Raw genomic sequence first — 22,869 nt, 5'->3', positions numbered from 1 at the left:
TCATCTGTATATCAAATGTCTTGTGACCATGCCTTGATTAATATGTAATCAGTCCTTGAAATCTGCCTGCTGCGGCTCCAGATATATAGGGCCTTTCTGTTTGGGAATGATTTTTACTCCAAAATAGAGCCCAGAAAATTCAGCCCTGTTTCAGTTAAAGATTGTTGCAACTTTTTCAGAAGAATAAGTGTTGGTTGCTACTGTCAGCTCTGAATTTAGGGTCCTTGGAGGGGAAAGTGCCAGGGAATTATCCATCTTACCCTTCTACTTGGTTCAGTTTCAAGGACTGATCATTTACAGGCTCTTTGTCTGGTAAGTGAAAATACAACCAAAGGAAAAGTGAGCCTAACCATCCTGAAGTGGGTCAAGACTTTTCGTCAAGAAATATTTCTTAATTCCCTACATTAGTACTTGGATTTTGTGGCAGTTGGCAGGACTCCTCAGCAATTTTTTTATTTTTTCACACCATCTAGTGGTTGAAAATGAGAGATGCAGGTACTGACAGGAGCTGATGTGTATATATCCAAAATGGTGTCATAAATTCAGCTTCAGCTTGAACCCAGCTATGGCTTTATTGCCTTTCTATCATATGTCAGCTAGCTATGAACATTAGTCTTGAAGAAATCTCATTTTGCTTATGAGGAAGTAAGTACAGGCATAGTAGTATTGTGGTAGGAAGGGTGAGGCTTTAACAAACTGTTGAGCATATTTGTGCAACACGTAATAGTTCTCCGTTTTACAGTGAAATATAAATGGTATAGCTTGTTCTAATGAGTATGATAAAATAGATTTTTATCTTCCAGCAGTAGTTATGCCAAAGCAATGTATTTTACTGCTTTTTAACTGTTTTTTCACATACTTTTAGAGAAATTAGGGGAAAGTGACTATGTTGTTTCCAAGAAATGAGATCATTAGTACAACTGAAGTAATTATGAACCAGTTTTGAAAATGTGGGCATTGATATAATTTAAATAAAGCAAGAGCAGTGTGTTACATGTAAGTTGTAACTTAGGTGTATGTAGAAGAAAGGTTTGTTGGGCAACATTTACTTACTAAAATAGCTAACCATTATGCAAAGGCAAACACTTCATAATTTACTTTAAATCAAGCACCAAAAGTCAGTGTTAATGCAATGAACATGCGTATACAGTGATAATACAAATACCTATGCATGACTGGAGTTATTACTATACCACAGTGAGTTTTCCTTGTTCAGAAGATGCATTTAAAAACTATTTTAGCTATTATCTAAACATTTGTCTATTGTGGCTTTCCCATGGCAGCTGTCCAATGGGCTCTTTATTAAAAAACAATATATTTTTTATCTTTTTTTGTTGCCTTTGAGAGTTTCCTTCAAAAGTTGAGCCCTTAATTTGAAAAGTAGCAGGAGAACTGTTGCAGTAGTATATACTAGCTTAATTAAAACAAACAAACAAAAGCCCTCTAACTTTTCAAATAAATAGATCAAAGTATCTGTACATTTATCATTTGAATTTATTCCTGAATATTCAAGTGGCTTTTATAACTTGCACTACGAATCATGTGAACTTTCAGAGATTTATACACCCCTCTTTCACTATGCAGTAGAAAACATTTTATAGCTCTACTCAGTGAGGGACTCATTAATAGGGTTTCTTAGTTAATATTGACTATTAGAAATGCAATACTTGGGCAGCCCGTTTTCTAAAATGATAGTTGCTCTTAATTCCTATTCATTTATGGTCTTGCCTTTGCTTTCAAACCCACATGACAAATGGGAATACAATCCATGATGTAACAATTCTTTTTATAAATCTTCCATAGCTCTTATTCAGGAAATCAATTTTCAGTAACAAAGCCAACTGTGAGTGTTGGTGGCCATATTTTTTAACGTTTGGTATGAACAATTTACCTAAGTGCAGCAGTTGCAGTATTTATTTGTTTTGTGTGCATATTTCATGTTGGGAAACCCCACAGTTTCATGAGCCAGATGCAAATACTAATGTAAGTTTATCTAGACATTAGCAGGCACCCGCTTAGCAGAATTACTGACATTTCTTAACTTTTAACCTAATTTAATTCCCACCACATTTATATTTGCAGTAAAGCAACAAATAATACTTGAAAATCAGAAATTGTATCTCAAACTGGAATACTCCTTCACTGTTATTATTTGAGTATGTGCTAATGTGATATAATGCTACTCACTCTGGTATTTATGATTCATGGAAATCTCATTTATGACTTGACTTTCATGGAAAATTCTAGAGCAAAAGTTTGAGTATTAACTTGGCATCTAGATTACCCTTTATTCAGTAGTTGTATACTTCCAATGTGGGAGATTTTTGTTCTTTCAACACAACAAATGTCTGTTGAAATGCTCAAGCCATACATACAAAACCTTTATTTTTTGTGTAGTGAAAAGACAAAGAAATCTCAGAAAGATAGCTCGGATTACCGCTTATGAAATAGAGTACAGTGCAGCTGTTTCATAGTGAGTGTGAACATTTTGTACACTATGTGCATAATCATCATAAAGTATATTTATTCAGTATTTCCCCCCCCCCAAAGATGTCAAAGGCATACTAAAATCCTACGTGTTTTTTGTCACGCCATTGTCTGACTGTTCATATGCAGAGGTGTATTTAATGATCATTTTGCTTTTCATGATCATACTGCCTACATCTACGTTAGCAAACAGGGTGTACCAACAGGAGCAGATTTGCAGGGTGAAACACTTCATGCTGAGGCCCCTGCGTCCACACATCCCAAAAGGCTTTTTTGTCAGAATAGGTCTGCTCTGGTTTTGTGGAATGAGTCTAGCTTAGTGGTTGGAGCACATTAAAGTGCATCTTCTGGTTTAGTTTAATCTGCAAGAAATTCAGTTTGTGTGCTCTGAGACTGCTCTGCAAAGTGAGCCGAGGTGGGGAGTACTGGGAGATCTGCCTCAGTGGGACACTTCTGATGAAAACTAAGATACAAGTTCATCTTAGTTTAGGAGGCACTTACTGAGCTGTAAATTTCCTTCTGCCTTTTTCTGGTGTATCCTTACGGAGAAATAGACTAGATACATGGCTAAGAGAAGAGTGAAGGCCTTTCAGTGGGATGTTAGTTAAGACAGACTAAAGCAAAGTGATTCTCGCTCTGTTGGTTTGCATACCAATAAAATGTAAACATTTACTTACGTGATTAAAAAAAATGTTGGCGTCATGTCATGGGAGTGATAACAAAATGGCCTTTCTGTCAGTGCCAGTTTTGGTTCGCAAGTCAGTCAGCTTATTCTGATCAAAAGCTTTCAAATTGGTGTCTATTTTGTCTCATGACATTGTAGGAAATAAAACCTAATAACACTACCATACAGTAAATCTGAGGCTTATATTCTTAAAGATGACTATTTTATTGCTGTCTTAAAACAACTCTACCTGTGAAGAAGTCTCATTCAGTTATCTAAAACATTTGTCATTTTCTGCTTTTTAGAGAAAATGCTGTTCTGTGCCAAAAATACTCCCTTGTTGATAGTGTATCATTCAGCAATTACACCAAAGGAAGTTCTAAAATTTTTTAGCTGGCTTCAATCTTCTGGATGAATTAGAGGTGTTTTAAAATATTATCTTGCCAAAATTGCCCCCTAGGATATTCTTTGAAGAAAATATTCTCCCTGTTTCCCACACTTCTTTAGATCAATAGGAGAGGCTACTTAATTTAACCCCAAACAAGGCAATAAATACATTTTGCTTTTCAGTTTTAAGGCTTGCAGATCTTCAGTCTGTAAGTTAATATTACTTACAATGCCATGAGAGAGGGTAGGAGAAAAATCTTGAGTTCACATGCTTCAGCGGCATGTGTTTTGAATACAAGTCCATTGTTTTCTTCTACACATTAAGACACAATGATGATTTTCAGCAACCCCCCCTTTTTTTAACAAGAAAAAAAAAAACAACCAAACAACAACAACATACCATATGTATTAAACAATAGAGACTAATTGTACAAGGACCAGATGTTCTCAACTTTTGCTGAAGTCAGTAGAAGTTAATATGGTGCAAAGCATCTGGGGGTCCTCATTTACTCAGAGGGTCTGTTTCTAAAGGTGAGAAGAGAGACTGCTAAAGAAATCCTTTTGCATATCAAAAATCTCTCTTCTTGCATATCAAAATCCTCTCCTCTATAGTTAAATAAATAAATAAATAAATAAATCACAAACTTGAATAAATCTTGGATTTAAAAGATATCCGCGAAAATCAGATAGTGTATTTCTACCTCTTGTACTTTCTGCAAATGCAAACTTTTAAGGCCAGTATCTCATGGAGTCCTAGGTGTATACATATCAGAGCAGTGAGATTGGTGGAATGGGATAAGAAGCATCTGCTCGCAGGGTGTTCAGCTGGGAGCCTCTGAAGAGCCTCTAAACCCTGATGGGATTTTTTTTCTAATGTCGCTGTACAGAGGGTGTATTGCCAGCATGTTAAGTCATAACCTGTTCCTTGTTGCCTCGTGAAATTACTTTACTTTGGTTAATAAATTTCTGCTGGAACAAGACAAAACACAAACACGCCACTCTCTTACAGATGGTGAAAATGTAGAAGGGGCTTAGAAAGCATTCGGTTGTCTGTGAGGGTGGTTGTTCTATATTACTTGGCATAATATATTCCACTACGGTGGTGTTTGTATTCCAGGGGTTGTGTTAGCCTCTTCCTCCCCCTCCCCTGCCCAACATTGCCTGCTATGGCAAATGTGCTCGGAGTCACGTGCCGGAGTTGTGGCCGCACACTTGTGCATTCTCCTCATTGCAGGGTGGCTGGATTTGGCCCAGCCCCCTCTCCTATCCCTCTGTTTGCCTCGGAGCAATTCATTTTGCAGTTATTGAATTTCTTTGGAGAGTTATTTTCATATAGCGAGCATCACAGCACCTCTGGATCTTGATAGCCTTTCTACATAAGGAGAAAGAAGCTTTGTGTTAGTAATTACCTAACATTGTCAGGAGCTGACTGCAGGCCTCTTTCTAGTGATAACAGAATAACCACATAATGTAGCTTTATAGCACATGATTAATAGAAAATAATTACACATCCTACAAAGGGATGCAATATTTCTTATAAATTGACTACAATGGTTTCCTGTAGATTAAAGGACTCTTCATTATTTTATCAGTCCTTCTGAAGTATAGTCGCTTGCCTATGTTAGCAGTGATGTTAAGAGCTGCATGTGGTGAGGGATACCAGATGGTAGACCCAGAGGTACCTGAGATCTTAAGCTGATGCTTGCAAAAACACCATGCTTCCCAACTCCTAAGAATTAAAATAAAACTCCTAACTGACTTCAGATTCTTCTGCATTTTAATCATTATTTCCTACAAATGTGGGCTTTAGACTTTTATTCTACACATCCCAAGCAGTATAATAGATTTACAGACCTCACACCAACAGTGTATTAGTTATATTGTAATGAAGGAGTTTTTATCATCGATACCATTGATAGAAACAATGTATCAGTTTGGATTGTATATGGGACTTCAAGAAAAGGAGTGGGGGACTGCTTCTCTGTCCGACTAGGACTCACTCTTTCATGGTACTGAAGACAGAAAGGAGTGGCTAGGAGTTCAGAGAAAAATGTCTGTGCTTTAATTAGTTTAAAAGGGGCTGCTATGCAATTATTTCAAAACCTGAGATTAAGGTTTTATATTCTTTGTAACCAGGTATCTGTATTATCTTTTTGTTCAGACTTCTATAGACTGCAGATGGTTTAATTGGGATTCATGTTGCTCTTGAGGCCCATTCAAAGAATAGTAATGATAGAGTAAAAGCTTCTGGGTTGGAATATTGTCTGTATAGTATAATGGTTGCAGTGAATCCTTAAATTAGTTTACTAGTCTGTTACATCAACATTCATTTCATCTTCTCACTTAGCTTCGTGCCAGAGCAGTAAGTGGTGTATTAGTAAGTAGCAAAAACCAAAGTTTTCAAAACAGTGACACGCTCTTAATTTTAATTTGAGGTATCTGAATTGTTTCTTTAAAAACAATTATTTCTAAGTTCGTGTAGTGTTGCTAAGTGGAACATTTTCAATGGATAATATAGTCCACAGGCTCTTTCTATGCCATTTGTCATATGCAATTTAACGACCACTTAACTAAGCCACTTCCCTCATTTCATGTATTGTTTGTTTTTTTGGCTGATGTCTAGCAAAACTTGCTTAATCACTTTTGTCAGGCTCTTCATGACTTCCATGTAGCAGCTTAAAATCTTTTGTTTCTTTCTCTAGGAGAGATTTATTGCCAAGATTCCAGTAGTATACGTGAGCACTGCTCCTTTCAGCAATTTCCCACTTTAGTCTAGAAATACAGTTTGTATATTTAACCAGTGTACTGTGAGATAAAATACAAATTTTAAACAGGCTGGACTGGAACATTATAAACTTCAGTGTCAGGGTATTATTCAACCTTTAAGGATTTGGGGTGTAACGTGTGCCCCAAGGGAAATGTTATGAGATCTTAACTTCTGTTTAGAGTTTTCTCGCTGGTGAGTCAGGCTCAGGTACCTCTCAACTTTCAGACCAGATGTATCACCACAAGTCCATATGGCAGTGGAAGGTGGAATTGTTTTTGCAGCTTTCTAGTTTATGAGTTTGCATCATAAGAGAAGGTTTTGCTACCTTTATTTTTATTTTAGTCTATTTATTTATTTATTTATTTACATGGGCTTCCTTTAAGCCACACTTCCTGCAGTATTTTATGGATAGTAGGATGGAACCTTTTAAATCACCAACTTCTGTTTGCACTGTGAAGGAAGAAAACATTTAATTTAAGACCGGTGCTTAGCCCTTCATGAAAAGAAAATAAAAAAGTGTGTGTGTGTCTGCTTGCCTGCATGTTCTTAGGAGAGAAAAAAAAAAAAAAAAAGAAAAAAGCCTGGGCCAACATGAAAGTGAGCCATCAACAAGGCTTCATCGCAGTTACGCACAGGGAGAGCTGAGTACACTAAGCACCTCATAGGACCCTAGAGAACTCTCCACCAGGCCAGATATGCCAGCAGCAAATCATTATAGCTCGAGCTGTAATGAAACTCCATTAACCCTTAAGCTCCACTTGACTATTTATAACCGAAAAACTTATCTACAGTCAAAATAATAGCTTATAGTGTCATCTCAGTAGGACCATTAATTCAGAAATCCTACAGCCTTTTGCTTTTCTCATCAGAAGAGCAGCGTAGCAGGAAGCAGATGTTGCTTATCAGAGATATCTGTGTATTTTGTATTTTCCATGTTTGTTCCAAAGTAATTTCTATCTTACTAATCATTCCATTTTTGAATGGGGTCTCTGTTTTAATAATGCTTCATTTGTAACTCAATATATGTGTGTGTGCAATTTCAGCTGTTACAATTTATTGAACTGCTGTTAGGATTGATCTTAAAATATTTACCTCATAGGAAAAAAATTAAATTTCGATCCCACAATACTCTTACTTGGTATTGCTTTTGGAAGATATTATTTCTTTAAACTATTATAATTCATTTTGTTTCATATTTATCTCACTAAGCCTAAACAAATTTCAAACAAAAGTACATTAGTCATCTGTCAGACATATGAGATCTGCCGTAGAATTTTCTGTGGGCCTAAAGCAATAGTAGACTTCGTCCATAGAAAGAGATTGTGTATTAGATCTATAGTATTCCCTTCACAATTGAGCAAATTATTATTTAAAATAAGTTGTCTGTAAGTTTCTTAGAGTTTAGCCTTACGATGCTGAAAGAATCCCAGCTGATTCCTGTATGTCAACATCGTGATATTAGATATCAGTTACAAAGACGAGATTTTTATATATGTGACAAATACAGGATGGAGAGGTCAGCTATTTTTAGTATGTGTTATAGAGAATTGTGGCCATAATTAAGAAATTTTCTTGAGCGTGCCAGGCCTTTTTAAAATTTAACTTCTATCCTTGCCTAACTCTGTATGTGAATGCTTCTAACAAAAAGATATAATGTTTTAATTTTCAGTTGAAATGATAACAACTGTATATAAGAGAGAGCATCCATAAGGAGTTGCATACAAAACTCTATTGCATTTATATCAGACTAAAGGTTAATATTGCATATTGTTTTCAATTAGGAGTACAATAGATTTGGCTGGTGGGTTGGAGAAATGAAGGGAACCATTGGCTTGGTGCCTAAAGCCTACATAATGGAGATGTATGATATTTGAGAGGCCTGGGTAAGTACATTTTAATCCAATCTTCTGTAATGGCTTATATGTTCCCTTGTTCTCTGTTTCATAAGTATTTCTTTCCTGGAACCTTTGTAGAGTCCTGTTAACATAAAGATTATGGCAAAATATATTGAAGGTTCAATTAAAGCACTTCTGGGATTCTGTATGAAATATTAAACCACAGTGTACAAAAGATGATGTATTTTATAACTACAGTTCTCTTCCAGATATTTATTTATATGTATGTATGTGTATGTATATGCATATTGGGTAAAACAAAGTTGGTGTGCTTTCTAGTTAGTTTTGCTACTTCAGTAATATGTACGTACCTGTGCAGAAATCTGTGGAAGGGGATAAGTATTTGGACTGAGTTTTATACGTGTGTTTTAGTTTTTTTGTTAATGACATGCTTTCAACTTCCCTTTCCCTAATCAGGCGAAATCTGCACTTGAAATCAAGAGTGGTGTACAGCTGCAGTTTACAGACCCGACCTCTGGAAGAAGATTGTGCCGTACACATTTTGTGGTTTCAGCGAACGTAGTCAGATCATTGCCTTGTATATATTAAACATTAAAAATTGTAATTGATCATAATTCCACGGAAATGTTCTTCTTAGTCACTTTTTATAGAATTGTAATGCTAGGAAATGAAATACATGGTAATTAACATATGGAGCACAAGCAGTCAAGTAGTGCCTGTTGCTCTTTTCTTAAGCATAATAGCAGCACTCTGTATTGCTATACATTTGTGTTCTTTCAGGGAGTTTGGCTGTGTTTACCTGTTACTCAGATTTAAAAAAAATTAAGCTGGACTTCAAAAGTAGAAAACTATTGCACAGTTCATACATGAATTAACTGTTTCATGTAGTAGTTCACTGTACATTTTTTTGCAGTTTTTGTGAAAATCAAAGGAAATTTCTGTGTACTATTTTTAGTCTTCAAAGTATTCTGCTTCCAAGTGTGTTTTTTGTTTGGTTGTTAAGTTTTGTTTTGTTTTAGTTTCAGCCAATGATTTATTTTTCTTCTATATTTAGCTTTGTTAATGTTAATGACTGTTATGGTACTACGAAATGAAGGCTTGGCTCTTTTGCTGATGTAAATCTGTCTACGTGGGGTAATACTGTGCTGATAGCATTGTGACTTGGAGGTATGAATTTTGTGAAAATTTGGCAAAGATAATGTATTAAAGACAACAGTTTTTGGTAAGCCAACATGAGATAAAAAGTAGATGAGTGATTTTGTGGGTGGTGAAAAGCTATTTTTTTTATCTGTACCTTGCTCGTACTTTCCACAGAGTAAAATCTGCATACCCTGCTGTGTGGAATTTCTGATGCAAGTTGTTCAACAGAATCTTCAGCTCTGAGTTAAAAAGGGCTGTGCCTGCGTTCTTAGTGTCAGGACTTTGTGGCCAAAAGCATCTGTTGAAACATTTAAAAAAAAAAAAAAAAAGATAAATATTTTCACTTGTGAACAAGGATTTGGACAAGGTAGAGTTAACTAAACCTCTCCTTTTGGAGATGTGTTCGACTAGTAACATGGAAGATCAGCTTTTTTTGAATCCTCCCCCAGACTTGATTTGTGAGCCCCTTAATCTGCCAAGGAGGGAGGTCAGGCCAGTCTGAGTCTTGCTGAGCCTGTGCAGGTCCCCCTGTAGCTGCTTGTGCTGTTTATGCTTCAGGCGGGCCCTTGGAACACTGTGGGTTAAAGGGTAACGTTAGCCTAAACTCAGGGCTAGGTCCTTCTAATAAGCTCAGGTGCTGTGCTTGTTTTAGGTCATTTCTGGTACTTCCTAGTACACTGGATCCTAACAGGAATCAAAGAAGGTACAGAGTTTTGTTATATATTTTTAGAAAAGAGATACTCATTGCGATTTATTCTGGACGTTATCAGTGACGCATTCAAATGAAAGATTAGAGTCTTCAGCTCTCGTACTACTTCATCAAGTCTACTTGGGGCTTGTGCACAGAAGGTGAGGCCTTAATGCCACGGCCATAAACCCCCTTCTCCCTCGTTAACGCCTCACACCTCCGCGCCCCGAGCTGCCTTTCCTTTTCCCGGCGCCCCAAATTCCCGCACCGCCTAGCTTTTGGGGGTGAAACCTCCTTCATCGGCCGAGGCGAACACGGTCCGTGGGCAGGTGTGCTTGGAAAAGGCAAAATGGGGCTGGAAGAGGGGGGCGGCTGCTGCGCGCATCCCTGCGCCGCGCATCCCCGCGCATCCCTGCGCTGCGCGCCCGCGGCGGCAGGTGGCAGCAGATTTTCGCCGGCACCGGGAGGAGCCCGGCTCGGCCCCGGCCCCCTTCCCCCTCCCCTCGTCCCCGCCGCCGCTTTTTGCCTTTTTTCCAGGAGAGGGAGTCCTTCGCCAACGGATGGGCACCCGGCCCGCCGAGCTCCCTCCTCCCGGCTGGCGGCAGCGGGAGGAATAAAGTGCCTTTTGTCTGCGGAGCGGCTCGGGGGCTCTGCCCCCCTTCTCGGGCATGGGGGGGGAGGTAAACGAGCTGCCTTAAAACCCGAGACCTAACAGAAAGCTGCTCGGAAAGTCACCGCGAGTGTCTCGAATAAAGCAGCGGTGGAGCGCGGGCGGGTTGTTTGCTTTAAATCCGTGCAGACGCCGTAACCTTTTTTGGCTAAGAAAACCTCCGTTGGTGCTACTTAAACAAATCTCGGTGTTAGAAAATGCTAATCGCTTGATTTTCATTGTTTGCTTAGGTTGCGCTCGCCTTTCTGTGAACAGCCAGGCAGCTAATTTTTTAAAAAGGTGGTTGTGAGTCATATTTTGTACAGCGTTTTACTTGATTATTTGCTCTGTTCTGAATTTGTACTATACTGCCATTAGATCTTACAATAATGTTCTACTCTGCAAATTTTTAAGGTTCAAATAAAGTTTAATTGTTTGCAAACTGTTATGATGCTAATAATTCAACAGCCTGCTGTGTTACTAATGAAATTACTTTGTTATGATTAATTTGGAAAATAGTGTGTTGATTGTAGTAATTAAGCACAACAAGGTGAAGTAAATGATTCTAATGCCATCTGGCCTCCAGACTGAATGAAGAAATGAAATGGGGCTGTCATTTGAATTTATTCAGAGAAGTAAGGGTAATACAAATGCTTTTTATAGCAGAGGCGCCCAGATATAACCACGCCACTCCGGTACTTTTTCATGTACTTCTACATACAGATAACTGGTTCACATATTTGACCAGCACCTAGTTAGGATTTACCTCTTTGTACGTACTGCCTCTAATTACATGTTCCAGTAGTAGTGTATGCACTAGCTCTTCCATCAGCGAGATCAGTTGATGTGCATCAGCTTACTTGTATTCTCCCCTCTTCATGATGAAAACTTGTGTTGACTGGAATTAAGCTGAATGCGAATACTAATTAAGATCCCATTCTATATTTAAAGCCAGATGCATGAACTTTGTTCTTTTTTGCTTTGCAGTTTGCGAGTGATGCAGCATTAGGAGGAGGATAAAGAATAACCCTTTAGAACCTGATCCAAAAACTGCTGGAACTGAAAAACTGTTGAATTCAGTTTCTCTAGGATCAGGCTCCCTGAACAGTAGCTCAAAACCAGGCCCTACAGTTTTCAAAATGTCTTTTGCCAAATACTTTGTCCTCTTTCTAAAAAGGACGCAATTATTTCCATAACCTGAACTAAATAAAAGAAATGCACTGAATTTTCTGTAGCAAAAAGACGGAAATTCATTTTTTTCTATTACAGGTAAAGAAAAATGAAGTTGTGGGTGCAAATGAGAATCCTGGTTTGATAAAGCTCACTGGGATCTGTAGGAAAGCTGTAAAATATTAAAACATGGGATGAAAGTACCCAGGTGGATGACAAAGGCGTACACTTCAGCTGCATGAGCCATTTGATGTTTCTCTCATCTCCTTCCCTCAAGTTGATGAAAAATTTATTAATATGGAAACTGGGGGAATAAGTGTATGCATGGAAACCTTGTAAACAACTTTCCACTTTACATAGCACAATGTACTGATAAACTGTAAAACCTTCACTTACCAGGGTTTCTCTGGGGCTGACATCTCTCAGACAGATGTCTGTTTCATTCCATCTTTATTTGGAAAAACACTGTCATTGAGCTCAGTGAAGAGCGCTCTGCCAAATCTACATCTCTGTTTCAGAGTGCATTTCCCACCCTACAACCCATGTTATTTTGTGAGGGGTCAACAGCAACCAACTTCAAACCACAGATTTAAATTAAAAGATTTAAGCTGAGTTATAAGTGCAGTATTTCATGCTCCTGGAACGAAACTGTGACTTGGCCAGTCTCTCCTTGCTACGGGAAGAAGGGAGGCCAAGATGGTTACTGGATGGGCAGGTCAAAGAGGTGCTCCTTTTCTAAGCCAACTGAGTTGTGCCGAGGAGTATATATTTCTTTCCCCCCCCTCTACATTGTAAACCACAACATGCAATGATAAGCTGTAAATCATTGTATTGTAGCCTTTTATGGATTTGTTTAGGAATGATTTTGTAATAGGATCTAGGCAATTCTGTTTGTGCTGTGTGGAATTCGTAGTCAACACCCCATGAAGATAAATCCACAGGGAGCTGGATCCAAAGCAAAGTAGAAGAATAACCACTGCACCTGAAAGGTATACCAACACAAGTCAATTTTAAAATTGGAAATGCCAGCTTCTTTTCACCCTTTGGGAAGGAGCAAATCTTAATTAACAGGAAAACCACTAAAAATCCAGTGTCATCGTGTAGCAACATGTGAGAGAATAAAGCACAACATTGTAGTCAGTCTGAGAAGAGCTGCTGGTGGAGACAGATGTTTTTTAAATGCAATTTAAACTATGTCCAATATTTTTTTTTCTATAGCAAACTGGTGGGTTTGAGCTTTTATCCTGGAGTAGTCTCAGTGTCTCACAACCTGTAGAACAAACTTCCTCTCATCCTCCGCTATGAAGCAAGTGTTACTCTATAAAGATTTTTGATGCCTAATGAGCATTTTACAGCAATACTTTAAAGTTTATGCTGTGAGATGAAAAAAAAAATCCCACATTCAGTTACTGCGGGAGGATTTATGTTGGCAGAAGAGAATAACCAGTCTGGCTACTTCATCTGCTGTAATTGCTTGTATACTTATAAATATTGCCATGGGATTTTCAATGGCCACAAGCAATTGGGATTTCAGTTTTTATACCTTGTGCTATGAGACGGGGTGTGTAGCACCACACAGCTGACCCCCATACAGAACCACTTGGGTTAAAGGGAAAAGTATTACCCAGGATCATTATCAATCTTTCAAACGCCAGCAGCGCAGAAGTGTGCCTTTGCAGTCTCCCACCCAAGAGCTGACATGGCCCAATGCTGCTTTTTAATAGTCAAATCTAATAGGGTCAGCATGCGAAGAGCAGCGCACAGACAGTCTGACAGGCGTGGGCAATGCAGTTTATTCGGTGGCAGTCTTCAGCCTCTGAGACTTATTTCAGTTTGGAAAGGGAAAAGATGAAATCTCTGAGCAGTTGTGTGGCATCAGGGAAGCGGAGGGACCTCCTTCCTTCTCTGCCGCTCTGTTCTGTGAGGACTGACATTCTTTCCTTATAGTTAAATTAAAAGCAGCCAGGCCTAAGTGCACATTTATGTATGGGAAGGAGGGTGTTTTTTTAAGCTTTAAAAAAATCTATTTATTTAAAGGTTCTTGTTTAGGAACTTGATAGTTCTATATCCACTGTGATAGTTTTATAAATGCATATGTCAGGTGCCTAGTAACAAACACTCTATGTCTTTATGACACTATTTTTTGTTTGCCTCTACCAATAAAACACTCTGGGCTTTTTTTCTTTCTCTTTCTTTTTCTCTTTTCTTCTTTTTCTTTTTCTTTTTCTCTCTCTGTTTCTTTTTTTTTCTCTCTCTCTTTCTCTTTCTCTCTTTTTCTTTTTTTCTCTCTCTCTCTCTTTCTCTTTCTCTCTTTTTCTTTTTTTTCTCTCTCTCTCTTTCTCTTTCTCTCTTTTTCTTTTTTTCTCTCTCTCTCTTTCTCTTTCTCTCTTTTTCTTTTTTTTTCTCTCTCTCTCTTTCTCTTTCTCTCTTTTTCTCTCTCTCTCTTTCTCTTTCTCTCTTTTTCTTTTTTTTTCTCTCTCTCTCTCTTTTTCTTTCTCTCTCTCTCTTTCTCTTTCTCTCTTTTTCTTTTTCTCTCTCTCTCTCTCTTTCTCTTTCTCTCTTTTTCTTTTTTTCTCTCTCTCTCTCTCTTTCTCTCTTTTTCTTTTTCTCTCTCTCTCTCTCTCTCTCTTTTTCTTTTTTTCTCTCTCTCTCTCTCTTTCTCTCTTTTTCTTTTTCTCTCTCTCTCTCTCTCTTTCTCTCTTTTTCTTTTTTTTTCTCTCTCTCTCTCTCTTTCTCTCTTTTTCTTTTTTTTTCTCTCTCTCTCTCTCTTTCTCTCTTTTTCTTTTTTTTCTCTCTCTCTCTCTTTCTCTTTCTCTCTTTTTCTTTTTTTCTCTCTCTCTTTCTCTTTCTCTCTTTTTCTTTTTCTCTCTCTCTTTCTCTTTCTCTCTTTTTCTTTTTTTTTTTCTCTCTCTCTCTCTTTTTCTTTTTCTCTCTCTCTCTTTCTCTTTCTCTCTTTTTCTTTTTCTCTCTCTCTCTCTCTTTCTCTTTCTCTCTTTTTCTTTCTCTCTCTCTCTCTCTCTCTTTCTCTCTTTTTCTTTTTCTCTCTCTCTCTTTCTCTCTTTTTCTTTTTCTCTCTCTCTCTCTCTTTCTCTCTTTTTCTTTTTTTTTCTCTCTCTCTCTCTCTTTCTCTCTTTTTCTTTTTTTCTCTCTCTCTCTCTCTTTCTCTCTTTTTCTTTTTTTTTCTCTCTCTCTCTCTCTTTCTCTCTTTTTCTTTTTTTTCTCTCTCTCTCTCTTTCTCTTTCTCTCTTTTTCTTTTTCTCTCTCTCTCTCTCTTTCTCTTTCTCTCTTTTTCTTTCTCTCTCTCTCTCTCTCTCTTTCTCTCTTTTTCTTTTTCTCTCTCTCTCTCTCTTTCTCTCTTTTTCTTTTTCTCTCTCTCTTTCTCTTTCTCTCTTTTTCTTTTTCTCTCTCTCTCTCTCTTTCTCTTTCTCTCTTTTTCTTTTTTTCTCTCTCTCTCTTTCTCTTTCTCTCTTTTCCTTTTTTTTCTCTCTCTCTCTTTCTCTTTCTCTCTTTTTCTTTTTTTCTCTCTCTCTCTCTTTCTCTTTCTCTCTTTTTCTTTTTTTCTCTCTCTCTCTCTTTCTCTTTCTCTCTTTTTCTTTTTTTCTCTCTCTCTCTCTTTCTCTTTCTCTCTTTTTCTTTTTTTCTCTCTCTCTCTCTTTCTCTTTCTCTCTTTTTCTTTTTTTCTCTCTCTCTTTCTCTTTCTCTCTTTTTCTTTTTTTCTCTCTCTCTCTCTTTCTCTTTCTCTCTTTTTCTTTTTTTTCTCTCTCTCTCTCTTTCTCTTTCTCTCTTTTTCTTTTTTTTCTCTCTCTCTCTTTCTCTTTCTTTCTCTTTCTCTTTTTCCTTTTCTTTTTCAGCATCTCCTTTTTCCCTCATATTTTAAGCTAATGTTAGACTTAGTTTCAATGTGCCAGGCTAAAATGAAAGGGGGAAGTAATCTATGTGTCTAAATTTCCATTATGTAACAACAAGAAGAACAACAAAAAGGTAATCCAAATTATCATACATGAGAGTTGTTTTTGAAAGCCTATAATGTGGGTACCTACTCACCTCTAGACTGAGAAGGGGCTCTGCAGCCATTCAGCTTCTTACTGCCTTCTGATAGCTACCCAAGGTCACCTGTAGTTCATTATTGACTCATGACTTAGATATGAGCAGAATTGCCTTCCCTCTAATGTGTCTGGCACTGCTTTGAAGGCAGCATTCAGGAAACAAGCATCTGCTCTCATGGTCTTTGTACGTTTTCAGAAGGTGAGTGAAACTTTAAAACAGATAATCATAGGATATCCTGAGTTGGAAGGGACCCACCTACGTACGGACTGGGGAATGAGAGGCTGGAAAACAGCCCTGTGGAAAGGGATCTGGGGGTTCTGGTCAATGGCAAGTTGAATGTGAGCCAGCAGTGTGCCCTGGCAGCCAGGAGGGCTGACTGTATCCCCAGGCCCAGCACTGCCAGCCGGGCGAGAGAAGGGATTGTCCTGCTCAGCTCTGTGCTGGTGCGGCCTCACCTCAAGTATTGTGTGCAGTCTTGGGCACCATGATAACAGAAGGATATAAAACTATTAGAGACTGTCAAAAGGAGGGCTACAAAGATGGTCTAACAATCTCTTCTCCTAAGCTATATTCGTGACTTGCATTGTAAATACTCTGTCTTCAACTCCAATCCTGTATCCATTAACTTATACGAAATTATGAAGAGGAGAATGTGTACCATGGGGTGCCTTCTTGAAACATCAGATTTTTACGGAGTTGGGATAAATTCTTGTTTCAAGAGCACAATAAGAAAATACTCCTTGAGAAAATGAACCTGAATCTGCACCAATGGTGGCCTGTGTGAGACGTGAGCAATCAGCAGAGAATGAAGACCTATATGGTTGACACTTTGCTGAAAAATGATCCTTACTGATCTATGTTCAATATCGTCTTGGGCCCTTCATCTGCAGCACTGCTACTGAATGTCTCTAATGAGGTCAGTGAGCCAGCAATTTGTGCAGATGTTTGTCCATCAGGTGGGGATCAGGATCTTGAATGATAGCCGGATCCGACAGAACAGCATATGAGGCTGTGATGTGATACTTTCCCATTTACGTGTCCTGTCGATTGGACAAGCTGAAAGCTCCATGAAGCACATGCAGTCCACAAAATAGTCCATTTCATTCAATGGTAAAAAGAATGCATTTCAGTGGCATTTTATTTTGCATGTTCTGGGTGATATTCCCCATTAAAAGGCAGTTGTAAAAAATACCTTGCTTAGGTGTCTTAACATTTCAAACCTGGGGAATATGTTACAGCAATTCAGTCTGAATCTGGCCAGGGTGACTTATAGGGATCATTGCACAGAGTACTGACCAGCTCCTGGGAGCATATTTATTTAATTTGGTGAACAGCGTTTGACTATTAATTAATTATATTTCAGACAATTATTTCAATAATTTCATCCAAAAATAGCAGTAGACATGCTGTTTGCTAAACGTATTAACTGAAATTACAATAGCTATTCAGACTACATTCATCATAATACTTATTAACGTCTGCCCTTCCTGTGTATGTTGGCTCTTGAATGTTCTGCTCAACCTGAGGGTTGCCTTTTCTGCTGGTGTTACAAAAAATGTGAAATGTGGGCAGTTGACAGTGACACAATTGTCTTCTGTCTTTTACACTGTATGCTTTTTGAAAACAGAGTCAGTTCTGCATGTACAGTCTGAAACAAGGGAATTTAGCCATGTGACTCCCCCTTAACCTCAATGAAAGCTACATAGATAAATCTTAATTTGAGGGCACAGTATTAACTCCTTATTGACAATAGCAAGCACTCAGTCCCATAGTTCCTTAGCTTCACTGAAAGTCCTAACTAAAATTGCTTACTAATGTTAAAAAAAATAATAATAATAATAAAAAAAAATAAAGCCACTTGTTTGTGTTGTGGAAAGTAGTTTCTGTGGTTTAAAGAACAGACATAACCATGAGGTAGTCACCTGGATATCGGATGCCAGTTTACCAGTTTATCTGTGTAGTTTTTCCTGATGTTCAAAATCCATCTGTGTGTAAACACAGGGCGTACAGTGAGTGCAGAGCAAATGACTGTGGTGAAAGTTGTGTTTGACCCTGTCTGCTTCATTGTCCCCACCCTTTCGCTACCAAATCTAAATTGTATAAGGGCAGCTATTTTCAGTGTCTTCAGTAACCTTTATTATAGACAGCTGTCAATAGCAGATGAATGCTTTGGCTGTGCCTCTCTCCTTTCAGCCGATGAATAAGTGTGTAATAATGAGGATTTATCTTGTTATATGGGTATATTGACACAGAATTATAACATCTGTATATGGGCCACTGACAGTCCCCAAGTCTCCCAGTATATTCTATTTTCTCTAGGCCAAATTTATTGCTCTCATAATTAAGTCCAATGCTGAGGACTTAATGGAGTTGCACATTCTGAAAGTAGCAGGAAATATGGCTCTCATACAGCCACCAGCCTGCACATCGTCGGCTTTGTTCTGCCCGGGGCCTAATCCCTCACCCCCTCCACCACCCTTCAGAGCGAACGGTGGCTGATGTGGGGCATAGATGTAGGAGAAACCCCAAACCGGTCCTTTTTATCGTTTGCTTCATCTCGTGTTAGGAATGCCTGTGACCTTTTGTTCACGGTAAGCCTTACACCCGTAGTTTGCTAAATGGGACTGTGTTAATCATCAGATGACACCGAGAAATAACAGGCTTACATTGCTCCCAGGTAGGTGCAGACCAGGCACAAGGTGAAGCTTTGCAAGGGTAGGGGCAGCGAAGCGTTGGAGCTGGTTGCCTGGGGAGCTTCTGCAATTTCCATTTCCAGAGGATTTTGAGAACCTGTGGGGAATGAACTCACCTGCCAGGAATGACTTAACCATAGGGCCTCCTGCCTTGGGGTTGGGGCATGTGCTAAGTGACCTCTCACAGGCTGTTCCAGGCCAGTTTTCTTCAATTCTGTAAGTCAGCAGTGAGCTGACACCACTTGGAAATGGCAGAATAAATACAAGTCTAGTCTCAGCTTTTCTTTGACTGATATACTAAAAATGCTGCTGTTCTTCACTTGACATGTTCCTACTTCCCCTCCAACTCCACAGGCTCCAAGCAGAAACTGAGTTCACCAGTTCCCTCCCCAAAAGCTTGTTAATTCATTACCTCTGCAATCAGTTTGGCCCACAATTAATATCTTTTGACAAGTTAAGGGATTCTTTAAGTATCACATACCTTGCTGTGCCTTGGAAGAGTTTGACTGTATGCGGTATTAAAAAGAGTTTGAGTATGTGAAAGATGACGTTGATTCTAATTGCCGTGGAGAGCATTTCACTCATGCATTTTTAAGCAAAATAGCTACAATTTTGAATTGTAGCCATTCATTCTCTTTAGGTATTTAAATTTTATTTATCACTTTGGTGTCTAAGCATCTCATGAAATAGAGAAAGAGATAAAAATAGTCTTCAGTTTTGTCTGTTGTTTCTTTCTTCTCTTCTGAGAACAGAAAGATTTTTCCAGGGTCCACTTGAGTAAATAGAAGCATTCTCATCCTTATAAAGGGCTTTGGATCAGGTCCACCTGTAAGGATAATCTTTTTTTTTTTTTTTTTTTTTTTTTTTTTTATCCTCTTTAATTGAATGTATGACATATTTAATTCTGGCAGTGTTCTTTATCTCTGTGAAAAGTCCTTTTAATTCCCTGTGTAAGAAAGTGTTCTGTGATGTGGCTACCTGATTTTATTGAAACTCACATGTCAGGAAAAAAAATTATTGCCTTCCCTGTCAAAACTGACAGTAATTACGAGTCCAAATATATAGCTGTGATTGACTTGTAAAACTAAATCTGCAATATTTCAAGTTTGTAAGTTGGCTCATGCAGCTTTCAGGAAATATAACCCAGTATTTTCCTTGCAAACTGACATCTCTTTATCCTTTTCTTTTATCGTCTTTGTTTTTATTTGTGAGGGCGGGGAGTAGACAGCATTTATACAGCACGTACTGGATGGTATTTAACAAGTCTGCTTCTGGGGAAAAATAGTGTTCTTTCTAGCTTAACAGCAGCTAAAGGAAAATCAGGAAAGTTTAAGCACATGGCTCCTTTTATGTGCTCATCTTTGTGCATAATTTTTCAGCAATAAATACTGCATATTGATTACTTAATTGTAATGGAAACATACTTGGACAGGGCAACGTAATAGCCTATTTACTGCCTTAATTTTTAAAGAGTTTTTAAATTTTAAAATGGATGTTTCACTAAATGCAATGTTGTGCTCTTCTATGCAGAACTTGATATAGAAAGGATTTTCTCCTCCAGTCTGTGTTACTGAGAGCTCCTTCTGCTCCAGCTGCCTTCCTTACCCTTCTAAAAGCAGAAAAATCTGTAACTGGTGTTCAGCCTCTGTTTCATATGTGAAATTCACACCAGAACAGAAAAATTATTTTAGATTGATTCGTGAAAAAGCCCCAAACTAGAATTCTATACAGAATTTAGAGTTTTCCAGACTTAGTATAAAAAGATAAAACTTATTTGCTTAAAAAATCAAAAGTGCAATAGTTGCCTGGTTAATAATGAACATTTCTGATTACTCATAGTGAAAAGTTATCCTCCTTTGGCTGAAGGAAAAAAATGACACCTACGCATGAAATAAATGAATAAACCAAATGCTGACTTAAAGATGTGCTAAAGGTGAACTAGAGGTGCTGTCTGAAAAAAAAAAAAAAAAAAAAAAAAAAAAAAAAAAAAGAGAGAGAGAGAGAAATCTTCAATTTAAATATCACATAATCATTTAGCTGGAGTGCCAAAAATAAATATTAGTGGTGAAGCAATATATATTAACAGCAACAAAGAGGCACTTAGAAATGGCATGCACAATGTTGTGTATTGTTTCAAATGTACAATACCAGATTATTTTGGAACAGAAAAGATGAAGTTTCCCTTATAGGTAAAAATATTCTCCGTTTTAGTTCATTTCTAGGCTATTGGGTATTTGGATGATATTGCTGTTGGGCTTTTAATTCAATACCTTTCTTCCTTTCTTCTTTCTTCTCTCACTTTTTTTTTTTTTTTTTTTTTTTTTTTTAACTTTAAATCCAAACCAGTGAAGCAAAGCCTGGGAAGTAGTAATTTCTTTGAATCTTAATGCAGTCTGTCTTCTTAATGAGCCTACTGCACTGCCCTGAAAACAGCCCTTTACAAATAAACATGCTGGAAGTGATTTAGCCACAATGTCCAGACTGTGTAAACATCTAATTATTACAATAAAATTGTCAATAAATATACATTACTGCTCCCTTTTCAAACGTTAACCAACTTTTTCTTTGCTTGATAAAAAGGTATAAATTGTATTTTTATGTCTTGCTGGGTTTTGTTTTCATTACCCTGCTCGCTGCTCTCTAGACAAAAGAATGCAGCCTAATGTCTGAGTTATTCCTGGATGGTGAAAACTCCTACAGTTGTTTATTAACGTAAAGTGCTACGTTTCCTTTCACAGTAAAATGAACTCGGAGCTTTCGCAATCTGATGGTTGCTCATTTAGTCATTGCATTTTTTTTTCCCCCCCAAAATAAAAAGGCTATAAAACCTGTTATTGCAGTGGGGTAAGTTCACGATCAAAACCCGCTTATTAGAGGGAGGAAAGAACATAATGCTGCATTAGGACCGAGAGAGCAACTAGGAAAATGGAGTAATTTCCTCAAAAATATTAAGTTCTGCTTTCAGAATTATGGTATGGTGCTGGCCATTATTGCGGTGTACCCCCCTCCTCCCCATACGTCCCCCCCTTCTTGCATTTCTTATGTAAGTGGAACATTAACATTAGAAAAGCCGAGTGATATTGAATCCTAATGAGGTCTGGCCTATATGCTCCGGCAGGAGAAGAATGAGGATAATTCATTTGTATGCCGTGAAGCGTTCAGGACTCCACGAGCATCCCCGTGGCTTCGGCTTGTGGTGCTGATCATCTGTTCCTACTTTGGGGGGTTTCATTGCTCCGAGCAGCATCTGAGCTGGGGAAAAAATAGTTAACCGCTTTGCTGCTAGCTTTTGTTATATAATGACAATTTAATACGGTGGCTATTTTTTTGTTAACCTGCTTTAAAAAGGTCTTTCAAATGGTTAAATTAATCTTCTGATTAGCTGTGCCTGCCAGGTAAAATATAAGGAGGAAAATGATGTGGAACACAGTGGTGTAAAATGCATTAGCCAGTCTTGGTAAACATGTCTATTTTAAATAATCAATGTAATGACAGGCAGCCATTTGCTCGGAAAAGATTATTTTAAAATACTTTTTGTTCTATTTTACTGCCTGTGTTCACACTGCTTTTTATTTTTATTATTATTATTTTTTTAAACCGTGAAGATGCTCAGCAGAGTGACATGTTATTTAACAAAAGAAAGAAGAAATGTTTACCAAAATCAAGGTATAAAAGATCCGTGCAAATTGCCACGTAAAATGATCTGCACAAAAAGGCATCGGGGAAGAGAGTGAAGGCTGTGCCAAACAGATGGCACACCCTGCTGTGTTTTTGATTGAAAAAGAAAGGTAACATTTGCAGCCACGTCAAAGAGACAGTGATCAGCTAAACAAATTGGTCTCCGAAGTACAGCATTGCTGGAGCAAACCCTGCTGCAGGGTACAAGCGCGGCTGTATTTCACAATAATGCTACGTGTGCGTCGCATCTTTCTGAAGTGAGGGGAGATGTCCCTCTTTCATCCCTCCAAGGCGAGCGAAAGCCTTTGTTGGAGCACGCTGCAGTGTGCTCTGCAAAAGCAGCAGAGAAATGCACAGACATTAAATGGCAGAATGCTTTTTTTTTAATAATTTATTTATTTTTTTTTTTTGCCTGGTCATCTCCAAAGCATGCCCAGGGAGGGCCCGACAGGTTTGCTATTTGGTGTATCAGGTGTCCAGGGTTCACGGTGAATAGATTTGCGGCGCGATTTATAGGGCACGGGAAGGCGCTGCCAAATAATCCAAGAGGTGCAGCCGGAGAAGGAGGCTGCCACCAGAGCAGCCTCCTTGTGCCTGCATCCTGCCGGCAATGAAAACATCCGATGTGGCAGAGGAAGGGTGT

General features: G+C 38.3%; 1 protein-coding gene and 1 long non-coding RNA gene across 2 annotated transcripts in view; both read left to right on the top strand.

Moving 5' to 3' along the window:
• Positions 1 to 9,417, top strand: part of SKAP2 (src kinase associated phosphoprotein 2) — a 114,396-nt gene extending 104,979 nt beyond the window's left edge. The window contains exons 12-13 of the mRNA XM_084508777.1: positions 8,087 to 8,188; positions 8,618 to 9,417. Of these exons, the coding sequence (XP_084364903.1) occupies positions 8,087 to 8,179 (93 nt within the window). The 3' untranslated portion in view covers positions 8,180 to 8,188; positions 8,618 to 9,417. The remainder of the gene's footprint in view (positions 1 to 8,086; positions 8,189 to 8,617) is intronic.
• A 6,557-nt stretch (positions 9,418 to 15,974) lies between these two features.
• Positions 15,975 to 22,869, top strand: part of LOC311432753 — an 18,545-nt gene continuing 11,650 nt past the window's right edge. Inside the window, exon 1 of the long non-coding RNA XR_014690290.1 lies at positions 15,975 to 16,053. This is a non-coding gene — a long non-coding RNA (uncharacterized lncRNA). The remainder of the gene's footprint in view (positions 16,054 to 22,869) is intronic.

The sequence above is a fragment of the Aythya ferina genome (assembly GCF_964211825.1).
Source record: "Aythya ferina genome assembly, chromosome: 2".
Lineage (NCBI taxonomy): Eukaryota > Metazoa > Chordata > Aves > Anseriformes > Anatidae > Aythya > Aythya ferina.
This window is presented reverse-complemented; position numbering and strand designations above follow the sequence as displayed.